This window comes from Oryx dammah, unplaced genomic scaffold (genome assembly GCF_014754425.2).
Source record: "Oryx dammah isolate SB20612 unplaced genomic scaffold, SCBI_Odam_1.1 HiC_scaffold_17, whole genome shotgun sequence".
Taxonomy (NCBI): domain Eukaryota; kingdom Metazoa; phylum Chordata; class Mammalia; order Artiodactyla; family Bovidae; genus Oryx; species Oryx dammah.
Genome location: NW_024070201.1, coordinates 39,118,525 through 39,133,073, shown reverse-complemented (window position 1 = coordinate 39,133,073; position 14,549 = coordinate 39,118,525). Strand labels below are relative to the sequence as shown.

Sequence of the window (14,549 nt, the reverse complement as noted above, 5' to 3'; positions counted from 1 at the left end):
TAGTTCATGATGAAATTCCCTTCTTCCTAATTTCCCTTAGTAAATATTTTCTGCACAAATTATACTTTTAATTTTTCTAGCATTAATAAACTTACAACTTAAAAATTCATGATTCTGAATTCTAGTCGTAGCATTCAGAGGCTTTTTACACCTCACCCCTGTCCCACTCACACACCAAAGTAACCTACTTTATTGTAAATTCTTCTTTCTTTCAGGTAGGAATGAATTGATAGCCAGATACATCAAACTCAGGACAGGGAAGACGAGGACCAGAAAACAGGTAAAATAACCGACCTGGAAATTGTGCATGTCAGCGAATGGCCCACGGAGGCATTTTGGCTGCAGTGGCTGTCTGTGCTTTGGCTCCTAGGAGCCCCCAACCGGAGTTCCCTGTAAGGACGTCAGTGTTGTAGGTGTTTGAAATTGGCTCCGTTTCTTACTGTTCCTCATTTCAGTGACCTTTTATTCCATGGTCTCTGGAGTTCCTTCTGTACACATATGGAAAAGTTTCACTGCTAAGGACAGTGTACAAACTGCTCCTGTACTCTAAATCTTCAATTTTCTTTCCCAAACTGTGCATCTGCAAACATTGTAAAAGCTGCAGGTGCAGATACACTTTGCAAGTCATGAAATTTTGAGATTTTGCGCATTGTAAAATCCTGGAACAATTACATATTAGTCATCCTTCCACTGCAAAAGTAACACTAGCAGCCGTGAGCATTGGCCAGAACATGAGGCTGAATGATGTGCGTCCAGGGAACTGTTGCTCCTTAAGCTATGGCTTTTTGTCAGTAGCTGCTGTGACTGAAATGAAGTTACAACTTAAATACCTTTGTGCAGCACTGGGTCAGGAATTTTCCTCTGCCCTCCCATCAGGGCTGTGGCGCTCTTCACTCCTTGTGATGTAAACTAGCTCAAACCTCTGACCCAGTTCAGAACTGGAATGGATGAGAAATTAACATTTAATGAAAAGCAGAAAAAAAAAGAAATGGAAAAGGGGGAGGGAAATCAAACCAACCTCATGGGTGAGTTCTCAACAAGAAAAAAAAAGAAATATTTATAATATGAGTTTCAGTGTTGACTATGCTGCCTGATTCAGCAGGAATTTTAAAAACTTATAATCAAACCAAAAGTCGAGCTCAGTTGTGAAACCCTGAGCAGTAGATTCCAGTCCTCTGCTTGGGTGATGAGCTGTTTTTCTGAGTGTTTATGACGGGGAGAGCTTTCCCCGGGAATGCCCCGGTGCCCCCGCCGGGAGCCCACTGCTGAGTCAGCACAGAGGCAGGTGGCCTCCCGCCAGTGCTCTGAGGCGGGGCATTGTCTGTTTGGTGGATGTCTCTCCCTCTGTGGCCCACAGCAAGCCAGTGGATCACATCAAAACAAAATTCGGGTGAAAGCAGGAGCCGGATGGAGAGGTGAAGAGGATGGGGGAGTTCCTGCTTCTCCGTACTTAAAAAAAAAAGCAAATAGAAAGAAAAAATTGATAATTGATACTGGAAAATGAAAAAATTGATAATTGATACTGGAAAACAGAGTTAGAGATAAGCGGATCAATTATTATCATAAAGCCTGTTTTTAAGCTCACTAGAGTGTTTGAAATCAAGCAATGGCCTCACAGTCCGAGTAGCTGAACTTCCAAATGGAAGCTTCTAAATTTCTAAAACAGACAAATCTCATTCCCAACATACTGAAAGTCCTGGACCTGGGCTGTCTGCTGATCTGTGAGCTCTGGTCATGTGCCCAACCCCTTCAGTGAGGGGAGGCTTCTAAATTTAACCAAGTCCTGCTGAAAGAGATGCAAATTTGTTTACCCAGTGGAATCATTGTGTTTCAGAAGCCTGGCTTGGCTCGGTTTCCACACCCCGGCATCCTGGGGATGTTTTTAGGCAGCAGTTGGTGATACCTCTCCAATGTGAATTTGTTGTTCAGCAAATCCGTGTGGTTTTTCAACCCAGATTTTTAACAGGATGGCTGGCTGGCTGTATTCACACTTTTCGCTTTGTAATAATATGCAAATCCACTTGGCGCCCAGTCAATACCCAAAAGAGTGGAAGGATTAAAGATATTTATAAGGGCAAAAAAAAAAAAAAAAAGCTCTGCTAACTGGGTCTTTCCATTTCTCTTTGAGATCTAATTTACATGTCAGTATTATTTTAACATTTGCTACAGAATCCAGAGCTCTTAATGAGATCAGAATACAACCGACAGCTTCAGCTTTTTGATTCTGCAGAATGTGCTAATTTATGGATAGTCTCTTCTAAATTGAGAAAAAGGGATTTTCCCTCCTGATACTGAGAAGCTATAAATATTTTCATTTACCTCTACCCCCACCTTTTAAATTTTATAAAGAAAACAACCCCACTCTCCCCCTCTCATCCCGTGGCCCGCAATTTCTCCTGAGTGAGAAAACTAATAGTAGCGTCAACTTTCATCCTGAATCCAGTCACTGCAGTGATGACCCAGTCTGAAAAGCTTAGAGCAGCGCTGGGGGCTTGGTGTCTGGCTGGGACTGTGTATTCCTAACTGCAGAGCTTTGTTGAGATGCAAATAACCTCCCCCCCACCCCCCACCCTGAAACCCTCCCAAGGAGTAGCGATTTTATATTTGATTTCCTTTTTTTGTTTTGTTTTGTTTTGTTTTGTTTCCCCTCATAAACCCGAACAATGTAGGTGTCTAGTCATATACAGGTCTTAGCAAGAAAGAAAGTTCGAGAAATTCAAGCCGCCATTAAGGTACGTCTGGCTTGCCCAGTTGTAGGGGGCTTTTCATCTCCATGGTTACAGGCTTTTCCTTTGTTTTCCTCCCTTCCCCTACCCTGCAGGTGTCTAGTCACATTCAGGTTCTTGCCAGAAGGAAATCTCGTGATTTTCATTCCAAGCTAAAGGTATGCGCTTTCCTGCTTTTTGGCTTGTGGTTGCTATGCATCTCACTTCCTGTTTTCCATGGTGACTGGTGAATGCCTGGTGCTGGGATTCTGGTAACCTAGTTTCCTCGCATGTGAGAGCTGTTTACATTTCTTTGTGTCTAATCTCTCTGTTTCTGTACTAGCCTCACATTAAGCTCAGAGTGTGTGGTGTGTGTGTGCGCGCATGTATGTGTGTGTGTGCGCGTGCATGTGTGTGTGTGTGTGTGTGTGTGTGTGTGTGTGTGTCCCTAATAACAACGCAAATGCAGCAGAGAGCTAGTCTTGATAACTTTAGCACAGAAACATTTCTTTTTTTCAGTCTTCAAATACCTACAAAGAAGCACTGAGCTAAGAGAGGGAAGAAAAGTCCAAGAGATGCAAAGTTGGTGTAGAAATTATAAATGAATCATTTCCAAGAGATCATCATGAAATTACTTTTTGAAATATTTAGAAATTATTTTAAATTTGTGTTTTTGATGTATTTTCAATACTTATGAAAAATACATCTTCTTCATGGAATTTTTTATGTGTTCTTCCAACAGAGAATATTTTCTGTCACATTTCTTCCACATTTCTTAATAATATTTTTAAGTGTGTGGCTTTGTTAATTAAAACAGAAATTTGAGGTGAGGCCTTAAAAAACAAAAGATGGATCTTAGAGATGAGAAGCCTTTTTGATCAAATCCATGTTTGCAATTCTGTTTATACTTGAATTTAATTTTTTTTTTCTTCATGTGCCTCATTACTTAGTCTTTTAAAATATATTTCATAGCAAAAACAGAGGCATGGACAATTTTAAAATGGAAGTTCTCTTGTTTTCTCCCTTTGCAAAGTTTGCAGTAAAGTATACATGACTCTTTTTTCCCCTCTACTGTCCTATTTTAGAAATGCAAAGGGATTATAGTTTGCATGGAGGAGCTTTATAATAAAAATGAATCCATAATCCATATTATTGTCTTTCTCCCATGCCTGTTCTTGGTTCTCTTTTGATTTTTTCCCCCATATATTAAGTAAATTTGTATATTTGTTCTAAGCTAAAGAACAAAGTGTAATTTCACAGCCCTAAGTGGTGAAAGCCAGGACTCTTTCCAAAGTCCTCCAACTTTTTAAATGCGAGCAAGGATGGCTGTGGGACAGGACTAGTGACCAGGAAGGCGCATTTGGTGTGCCCTCTGCAGTGGGCAGCATGCTGGCTCGCTCGCACGTGTGGCTGATGGTGGCTGGCTTTTAGCTGCACTGGCTGAGCAGTTGGAAGACTAAAATAACTTTATAGCTCCTGCTTTTTAACCAAAGGTGCAGTCCTTTCTATGTGGATGTAACTACCCCCAGTGTTTGCTCAAGTTCTCACTCTGTTTCTAGTTTCCCTAATGGATTAATGATGTACAAATAAGTTTATAGACATCAACTTTGTGTTTCCAATCTGCAATGTTATAAATTGCTCTGTTTCTGCACTGTGTGGTTCCTCTGTGCTCACCGGGGCACACAGCCCTAGATCGAAAGCCCTGTAAATGGTGGATAAAGCTCTCCTGGTCAGAGGGGATCACTATGGGATTCCACAAGCACTCTTTTTCTCTCTTGGGGACGTTACAAATCTTCCTCAGTGGAAACAGTTTTGTCGTTACCTTACGCGTATACATACATACCAACACACAGTTGTATTTGTTTTTGTTCTTTAAAAAAAAATGACCTCTCCCCACTTTCAGCCAGCGCTGGACCATTTCCTCTGGAGTAGGCACGAGGGAGAGGCAGAAACATACGCAGTGGGGTAGCAAGGCGCTTGGCATTTCAGCTCCAAGAACCACCTCCATCTTCTTACAGTTCCTCTCCTTCCTGCCTACCTCATTATTCTGGGGAAAATGGAGGCCTTTGTTCTTCCCATCAGCTAATACCAGTTGAGTGTTCCAGGCATGGCGCTCATCATGGTGGGTAGCTAACAACCAATCCTCTATTCATAGAGCTGGCTGTGGAAATGGGAATGAGAAATACAGGGCACTGTAGGGTAAGTGTTAGCAGAGAGAGCCAAAGGGAAACGTGCAGGGAATCCCAGGGACAAGTTGCATGGACCATGTCTGCTGAGTCTGGGCATGAAAGAAGGAGTTAGTGCAGTGCAAAGCCTCATGTGTTCTCGTGTGTTAGCTCACTACAAAGTGAGTTCTGTTCTTCAGATTTTGAGCAGTACTATTGAGGAAACCAGGTCTCCAAAGGTGCAGTTAACTGACCAAAAGCCACCAGTGTAGGATAGGCCAAGTCACGATTTGAACTCAGATCTTTCTGAATTCTAAGCCACTGTTCTTCCAGACGGGGTTTATCTGGCAGAGGCTGAAGTGGTTTTTAAGCAACAGGCTTCCTGTCAGTGTATGGGGTAGACAACCTGTCACCGCCCCTCATGCCCCTTGGAGCTGGGCAGACAGCCCCTTCTTCCCATAATCCCTCAGCCTCCACATTTTAGATATAAGATGATTTTTAAACTTTTAGCCATTGGTGAAAACAGTGTGGGCTTAATTTGGGATTGATGCTGTGCTGATAATCAGTAAGACAGGGGCAAGATGCGTTCCTAGCTGCAGAGCCAGAGCCGCTGCATCCCCGCCTGGAGGGAGTCAGGACAGCTGAGGAGAATAAGGCTGCCTGTCACCTGCCTGCCTTGCTGCTGCCTTCATCTCCCATGGGCATTTTATGCTAAAGAGGCTCTCCTTCATCTTCCTAACCAGCGCTTCCTGGGAAGTGGGCTCAGCCCCATGAGCCTGGTAGGAGAGGTACCTCTCTCCATTCGATCTGCACTTCCTTGTTCAGCTCTGGAGTCTAATAGTCACGAGAGGCAGGGATGAGCATGCTCCCTGCCAAGCTCCTGGTACAGTCAGGTTGATAGCCTCTGTCTTCTTGGCCTCCCAGATAAACTCACTGTTGAAAGTTGAAGTCATCCCAGTAGACAAAAAGGAGAGCTTCTGAGCAGGGGTGGGGATAGCAGGAAATATCCAGACCCACAAGAGGGGCCTTGCTTTGTCTTAGGTGGTGTGACCAGGCTTCCTGGAGGAGGTGGCTGTTGACTGACCATCTCTGGACCTGTCCTTGCTGAGCCTGCCCAGCCAGGCCCCTCCCCACTTCTCCACATGCTCAGCCGTCAGAGGATTTCTGTTCTCTGGGGTGGACAGGCCTGTGGCCCTCCTATGAAGACTGGAATTGAGTTTCATTTCTGTCCTCCCTTGGAGTTTGAAAAAGCAGTTTACTCATAGGCAGGGCCAGAGCCTGGTGTGGCTTCCAGGGTGCCCTCCTGCCTGTGAGCCTGTCTTGACTTTCCTCAGAAGGGTGTGGGAGAATTCTTTAGGCTAATGATTTTCTAGCCTTTTTAAAGTAGCAAAATACACATTTCAAATTGAAATCTTACTTGAAAATTTCAATATATGAAAATGCAAAAGCTGTTTTAATTAAAACTCTTACTCTCTCATCCTTAGCAGCAGCCTCTTTGGCTGGTTCTGTTGAATAAAGTTTGAAAACCCAGTGCTTTAGACAGAAGGTAAAGGAAAGGGCCATCCCTTTCAGCCGTTCTTCTGGCTTTCTTTATACCAGACAGCATGGGGATCCCACTGAAAGCCCACATCTTCTGAGTCCCATAGCCTATTCTGCCATATTCTTCTGAAGGAAACAGGCTGGAGAGAGAGTGGTTATTCTCATGTCACAGTCACAGATGAGTCATTCTAGCTACAGAAGTCACACTCCTGAAAATCTGTTAGGATGAGTTTCAGAGATTGGCTTTAGGCTTTTGCTAAGTGCAGTGTTTCCCAAAGTGCTTGTTTGTGAGCCAGATCACCCCCAAAATGTGTGGACTTTAATTTTTGCTTAAAAAAATGGTTTTAGTAGAAGTTTAAGATTTCCATGTAGATTTGAACTTTAAAAGCACAGAAATGATTAATTAATGCAGTCCAGTAACCGTTCCATTGAGAACCTATGTGTTCTAGACCCTTTAGTTGGGTCTGAAAAGTTGAATAAGCAGAGTCTCTGTTCCCGAAGAACATTTGTCTTTTCTGTTATTTTTGGCCACATTTGGGGAAAATACAAGATTCCCAGTGGATTGTCTCCAGCTAGGGGACTCTGCAGTAGATATTTAACAGAATGGTGCAAAGTTCGAGCAGTGAAAGAATGATTAATTTTGAGTGTGGGAGAATTAGAGAAAGCCCCATGGAGGAGGTGCCCTTAGAACTGTGCTTGGAGGAAGGCAGAGACTTCCCACAGAGGGGGGCGGGGGAGGGGAGGGGAAGCTGGGGAACCATGAGGAACAGCTTCTAGCTGGAGGCAGGAATGAGGCTGGAGGAGTGAGGTTCGCGTGAGGAGCCTGGGGAGCATGCAGGGGTCCTTCAGAGTCATGCTGTGGAAAAGACCCCTCCAGCCATTTTCGGAGGACAGCTAGGAGGGAGGGAGGCTGCTGGCAGGGAGGCTAATTCAGGAGCTGCTGTAAGCAGGAGGGAGGTGTGGGCATGGACCAGGGTTAGGGGCCCCATTCAGCACTTACCCCTCCTTATTATTACTGGCTGGTCCTCACTTCAGTCCTCTCCACTGCTGTGTCCGCTTTCTCACTCATTGTTTCTGAACAGCAAATTTTGTTTAAAAGTTCCACTCTTATTAAGTCTGGAAAATGTACGTGGAAACTTTTCAATAGCAGCATTTAAAACTTAGGTTCTTAAAGGCTGGATTCTCTTAAAGGAATAGCCATTAACTGAGAGCGTCCATCAAAATTAACTATGATGTTTTTGTGGCTGAACAACAAATAGTTAATAAGTACAGAGAATGACATATTAAACACTCATGTTTGCACAATCCAGAAATGATTATTTTGATTACATTTCCTTTTAAGTTTTTTTTTCTTTAGCTGAAGGAAATCAAGGGCAAAACATTATTCTTACTTTTTCTGATTTCCTCTGCCCATTGTCCTTTCTCAGTTAGTCTCAGCCTTCCCCCGCTCCGCCCCGTGACCCATCATTGTCTTTCCTTGCCACTTACTGTTTCCCTGAGAAAGTCATATCCAGTGAAAATTATAGCTTCTTTTGACTTTATCCTAAAACTGATCTAGATTTTTTTTTTTTTTTTTAAACCTGTTGTCTACTGTGAACTTGTCCTAAAGCCATTGGCACCAATGGGAAACTATTCATCTACAGTTCCTCCTGGCCTGAGCCAGGACAGACTTGACCAACAGTTCAGGATGGCCTTGGACACAGACTGCAACCATGAGAGAGAGATGCAAAGGGCAAGGAAAACTAGGGGATAGTTGGAGAGTTCAAGGAGTGATGTGAGGAGAGAAGAGCCAGGAAAGACTAGGGCAGTAAGGGGAAGGGGTGAAAGGGTCAGCAGAGTATAGGTGAGATTCAGAATCCCTGAGACAGATGGGAAATGCAGGGCATTTGTAGCCAGAGTGCCAGGATATGGGATATGAAATATGTATTTGCAGTTCGGGGTTTTGTTTTGTTTTTAATTTTCTTGACCAAATGTCTAAACTACAAGTCAGAATGTGATAACTACTGCTCTAGAAAACAGTCAGTTCTCTTAGTGATGAGAGGACCACACGTTTGACCCCTATCCAGACACAATTCTTTTGACCCATCAGTCTTCTGATGCTTGGTTCTAGTTATAAAGTAGAAGATACAAAAAGTACAGTGAAGTCGCTCTTTGCAATTCCATGGACTGTAGCCTACCCTCCATCCATAGAATTTTCCAGGCAAGAGTACTGGAGTGGGTTGCCATTTCATTCTCCAGGGGATCTTCCCAACCCAGGGATTGAACCCAGGTCTCCTGCATTGCAGGCAGATGCTTTTACAGTCTGAGCTACCAGGGAAGCCTCAAAGGGGAAGATGGACTTATGCAGTTCCAGCATGCAGATGGCTTGTAGGTTTGGAGCATGCATCAAGCAATCCCAAGGACACCAACTGAGGGACTACTCTTGGACCTTGTGTCACCAGCTGCATCTACAGCAGTGTTACCCACCCTGGCTTCATATATTGTCTGCCGTCTCCTCCCCTTCCACCTAGTTTATCCCTTCTTTGGAATCTGTATTTGAACAGTGAGAGGCAGCAGCCTGTCTGGAAAACAGTGTGGTGTGATCTAAGGACCAGCCTGCAATTGCAGAAAGGATTCTCTACTTTAAATTATTTCACTTACCATTATTTCATCAAAAGGTCTTTAACTGGTGTTTTTTTTTTTTTGTTGTTGTTGTTAAAGCTGCAGGGATTTATCATCCTAGCATGTAGAAAGACTGAAGGAAAGAAAAAAAAGAGAAAGAAAAATTGTAGAAATACTCTTCGTGCACTAAGCAGTCTTTTCTTTCCTACTCAGTTCCTAGAGTTTCCTGCTCTGAGTCTCTAAATGTTCATTTGTCCCCAGAGCTTGTCCAGTCCCTGCCCAGAGGCCTCTTTCCATGATAGAAGCAAAAAGGCAGCCCTTGATTTGCTGGCGTCAGAGGCTTGTGTGAGGCAGCCCGCCTCACAGGCCACCACCACGCTGTGGACCGCCTTTGTCTTACCCTGAAGGTGGACCAGGCTGCTGCTGTCTGGGTGTGTTTTGGTGAATGCCTGACTCTGGACAGTCCTCAGAGGAAGGGAAGTCTTCGTTCTGTCCTGACCTCAGCAGGAATACATCTTAGGCAGTAGACGTGTTCGTGTCAAGCTCTGGATTGTATTGAAGAAAAGCCTGCTCTTGCTGACATTGCATCATCCCAGTAGAGCAGAAAAAGGCCTGAGCTCCTCTGATTGTGTCCAGTCGCTGGTGACTAATTTATGAGCTCCATGTGCTCCCCGGGGCCATTTTCTTCATTCTCACCCTGGTGGCCTTTGTCATTTGATTTCTGAGCAGGGCGTTCTTTCCAATCTGCCGTTCCTTCCAATAAGCAGAGAGCTTAAAGTTCAAATTGTTGATTTAATCCTCTTGATAAGTTCAAGAACTTTGCTAGGGCTCTGCTGCAGCCACAAGGCTGAATCCTGACCAAGTCACCACTGATTCTACCCAGGAATGGGCCTGCCCGCAGGGAAGACACACTTCCCTCCATCCTGAGGTGTTCCCTGTGGCCCACTGAGCTGCTTTGCTCCTTCAAGCGCTGGTTGTCAGCAGAACACCCAGCAAAAGAAGCCTGAAACTACATGTCCTTTGTCTCAGCACCAGCTGAGACACTTGGTCTTGTCGCGGGATTTGGGAAATGATACACCGCCCCTCCTGGCATCTCCCAGTCTTCAGGGAGTTCTGATCTCTTGACATGTACCCTCTCTCCTCAACACGATTTTCATTACCTTGTTTTCCATTTGCCTGAGTTAAGACCAAGACTGGAGACAGTTAATTTCTTGTGCTTAGAGGCGATGGAGTTAGAACCTCTCATCAACCATGCGATGATGCGGAACTTACAGTGTAAACTGAGGGAGTGCATACATTTACTTCTCTATTCTATGTCAGCCGAGCCAGGTCGGATTTTCTCTTTAAGGGCAGCAGCAAAAACAGCCTCGTTCTACACTTTTTCCCCTTCATAGAGAAATCCCATTATTAACTGGCCTCTGATATAGACAGTGCCCTAGAATCACATTGAGCCCAGAGATGGTGTACTCCGGACTGGGGCTTCTAAGCATTTCAGGTCTCAAGCAGACTTGAGCCTGGATGGTGGGCCACATGGGCCCTAAAGATGTCACGTCCACAGAGTAGCAAGTGCACACACACAGTGGCATTGTGTGCTCAGAGTGCTTGACACAATTCTCAGGGAGTTCCTCAAGGTGGCTATTGCCCGCACTTTGCATACGAGGATGCAGAGGCTTGCCGTGGTGGCTAAGGGACTCACCCAGGGTCACAAGTCTGAATTTGACCCCAGGGCTATCTGTTGCCACAGACCAAGCTCTCCATGTGATATCACGTTGCCTCCTTATGGGGTCCTTGCTGGTCAAGGATGAGGGCTCGTTGCCCTGGCTCGGGTTGCTTTGCATCGTCTCCCTCAACCGAGCCCTATTTTCATTGTGCCTGTTTGAATTAAATAGAGAAGATGAGTGGTGAGAGCTGGTACATTCTGGCTTTTCAAGGGAGATTTGCCTCCCACTTCTTGCTGTCACCTCCCAGGGAAATGGGCTAAAGGTCAGAAAGGTGCCTTCTCCCCAAAACCCGGACCTGTCATTAGATGACCTAAATCCCAGGCTTCCTGGTAGAGGCACCAGGCTCACCTACAAATCACCTGGACCCTCATCTGCAATCCTTTATGATGCTAAGCCGCACATCACAATGAAAGGCAACACTATTGACAATTACAGAATACTAAATATAGCCCAGTACATTTAAAAATGGACAATGGTAAAAGCCTTGAAAATTTTTTTCTTTGATGTGAATGGAGTCTTTGGCATTTGGAAATACAATAAGATGAATTAATTGCTCCTCATTACATGGCAAGTCAGGAGAAGTATGAATGTGCCTTGTCTCCTCAGCATTAGCTGTTGCCCGACCGGAATAGGCCCTTTTGTATTTACTCCTGCTTTCTCTAATAATAAGCAAATTAGAGATCATGGCTAGAAAAATTCAAGTGCCCTCCATCCTTTCTCCAAAACCATCATAGACTCTTTAGTGTTTATCTGCTCAGGAGCAACTGCTAATAATTGCAGAGGTCATGTGAATCCACATAGTGTAAGATTAGAAACAACATCTGCAAAATTACTTCTTAGGAAAGTGTTCTATTTTGTCTTCTTCTGAAAAAGTGATTTTCAAGCAAATTGCTATCTTTCTTCTCATGTACTGTATTTTCATACTGCTGAGAGAAGTATATTTGGAGAAAAACATTTAATAGCTCTCAGAAGTTTTTGAATCCAAGGTCTTTTTTCTTTTTGATTGTACATGTTTTTCCTGATATGTTGGTGAACTTTCATATGAATACATTAGTTTGGAGTCCTTAATTCTGAAATGATGGCCCCTGGATAAGCAGGAGTGTGTTCATTCAGACTTCATATACAGTCGCTACAATATTGTACATACAAGCAGGTGCCGTTTTTTATTATCTTTAACATTAGTTTATAGCTAATGCCTAAAAATTATGAGATAATTGATTCCCCAGAAAAATTCAAAGCTGAGAAAACAGAGGGGAGACAGGGGTCCCCAACTTTGCAGAGACTGGTTCATAAAATATCCTTGAGTTTGCAGAGCACACCAGTCCAGCCATGTGCCTCTGTGATAGGTTGCCTTCCCGTCATGGTTGTTACATGAAGACATTTTCCAAACATTGTGTACATTTCAACCATAGGAAGGAGGCAGTCAGCTGAACCCAGAGTTGTAGTGGCAGCCTTGCTCTGCTTCATAAAATATGAAAATCTGTTTACTTAGTAACAATAACAGTTTGAATGGCTTCAGACTGAGGAGTTTATGTCTGCCACTGCCTGCTGGATCCCCCGTGGTGGAGGTAGGGAGGCTGCTGACAGCGCGGAGTGCCAGGAATGGGGCAGGAAGAGTCGAGTGGGAACCGAGACGTGCACCCCACCTTGGGGTGATTCCTGTGCCTTTGCTCTCAGGTCACATAGGCCGTTTGTTCTTAGCACTCCATCAATAGACTGAGACCCGTGTTTCCTGTTCCATAAATAATTCCCACATTTCAGGTTGAGGGCTTGAGCTAGGGTTTGGTTGGATAAGGGAGATCTGCCTTTTCTTTCCCCACTTCTGCTTTTTGTGGCCTCATTCTTTATAGTCTTAGGAACAGAGGGGCTTAAAATCAGCAAAAAGGAGTCAGTGTGAAGTTGTCCAAGCTTTTTCCTAGGGCATATTTCTTTTTCATGCATGCTTATATGTACACATGCATACAGTCCGTATTTCCTGTAATCTAAGACATCATAGATTATAACTCAGTATTGACTTAATCATGGTTTTTCAAGATAAAACAGTGTGTTCATCCCTTGTAAATCCCATCACATCTCAGAAACGTTAGTGTGAAAACATCTTAGAATAAAATTAATGTGGTATACAAATGTCACATATATCTTTGACTTTACTTAAGCTACTGTTGTTTGGATAGATTAGCAACCCCACCCTCTTTATTCTGGGGGTAAGTGGTGATGATAGAGTGCGGTGTTTAAAAGTCCAAGATATTAGGCCAGAATGACGCAGAGAAGTCATTTACTCAGGTCTGACACTGACAATTATAATTTCTCCAAAGCCAGGCATGTATCTCTAGGCTGAAAATGACAGTTTAGAGATCCTTCTATTGAAATCTCCCAGCTCAGTGTCCTTCTGTGCTCCCATTTCAGGATAAGTAGATCTACAGCCAGGCTCTCCATTCTGATTTCCAGATACCCCTGGTGGTGCTTATTATCTGCACGGTTGCTTTAGATTTTAAACAAAAAATTTTAATCTTCTTAATTTTCCAATGTATATAATAGATAGAGGGGAGATGTTATAAAATGAAATGAGTACTCAGAATGTCAGCACTACAAAAAGTAGGAAATCACTGGTATAGACATTTTAGTCCATTTGTAGAAAATTGCCTATTCTCAAATAGGTAGGTCAAGTGCAGAAAGAACCTCTACTTGAGATAAAATTTCCTCTCCGCACTTGGCTTTCTCTCTATTAGGACAGGCGGCTGAGAGCTGCCTAAATTTTAACATCCTGCTGTCTTGTCACTAGTGGTTTTCTGGCTATATGTATTAGGACATATTTGCTTATAATAGAAGTCAGACTCATAGCTACAAATACTTTTAGAACCAGAAGACCTTTAGAAAATAAAGTGCAACTCTTTCCTTCCTAGATGAAGAAAGTTAGAGTGTTAAGTGATTTGCACAAGGTAATACAACCCATTAATGTCAGGTGGAGGGCAGGTTTGAGACCAGGTCTCCAGACTCCCCAGCAGGTATGCCTTTTACTGACAGAGAGTAGGTTGGTGTGGTCAAAGCAATAGATTTGCTCTCCTGCTTTTGAACTTCTTTTCTCATCTGGGTACCTGGTGGAATGCTGGGTAATAAGAGAGCCAAATCTGACTTTATTTAACCGTATTCTGAAACCTTCTGAAGCTTTGTGACCTAAACAGTAAAGGTGGTGACTTTTCTCCTTTCCTCATTGACTGATTTCCCTGTTAAAAAAGTATCAAACTTTTATGAACATTTCGAAGAACTTTTCCATCAGCCTAGCATAGGGAAACGTCTCAGGCAACTGAGATGTTAACAGCATAAGAGTGGGTTATGAAGATGTAGGGACTTACCTACATTTGGACCCGGACTTGATAGTTCCTGGTCACTCCACCCAAGTGTGCACAAACACACTCTGTGTTTGGGTGAGCAGAACTCCCCCTGTCACCAGCATTTCATAAACAGAACTCTCATGTTTGAATGCACCACCAGCCCCACCCGCCCACCCCACCCCCCGCCCCATTACGTAGTTTTGGAATAGAGCCAAGCCCACAGCTCTTTATAGTTATTCCACAGGGTTGGCATCAACCAGGCAGACAAGAAACCTGGGTTCCCGTTTTCTCGGCTACGCCTACCTGGGGCCTGGAAAGATTGTTAAGTCTTGTGGCTCATTGGGAAAGGACCTGGGGTTATACCTGGGCCATTCCTTCAGTTTCAAAAATCACCTTGAGAGTATTGATAACCACTTATTGGGGGTTAAATGTCTGGGGGGCTGGAGTCCAAAGTAACCATCCAAAGAGAAACCCACAAGCTTGTAC

General features: G+C 43.8%; 1 protein-coding gene across 13 annotated transcripts in view; it reads left to right on the top strand.

The window, feature by feature from the left end:
• Window positions 1-14,549, top strand: part of TEAD1 (TEA domain transcription factor 1) — a 262,318-nt gene that overhangs the window by 183,405 nt on the left and 64,364 nt on the right. For 7 of the 13 annotated variants that reach the window (XM_040258347.1, XM_040258345.1, XM_040258346.1 and 4 more), the window contains exons 3-5: window positions 216-280; window positions 2,670-2,732; window positions 2,822-2,884. In XM_040258347.1, the coding sequence (XP_040114281.1) occupies window positions 216-280; window positions 2,670-2,732; window positions 2,822-2,884 (191 nt within the window). Of the gene's footprint in view, window positions 1-215; window positions 2,885-14,549 lie in introns of all 13 variants that reach the window. The other 6 variants (XM_040258348.1, XM_040258342.1, XM_040258343.1 and 3 more) reach the window with 4 other exon arrangements.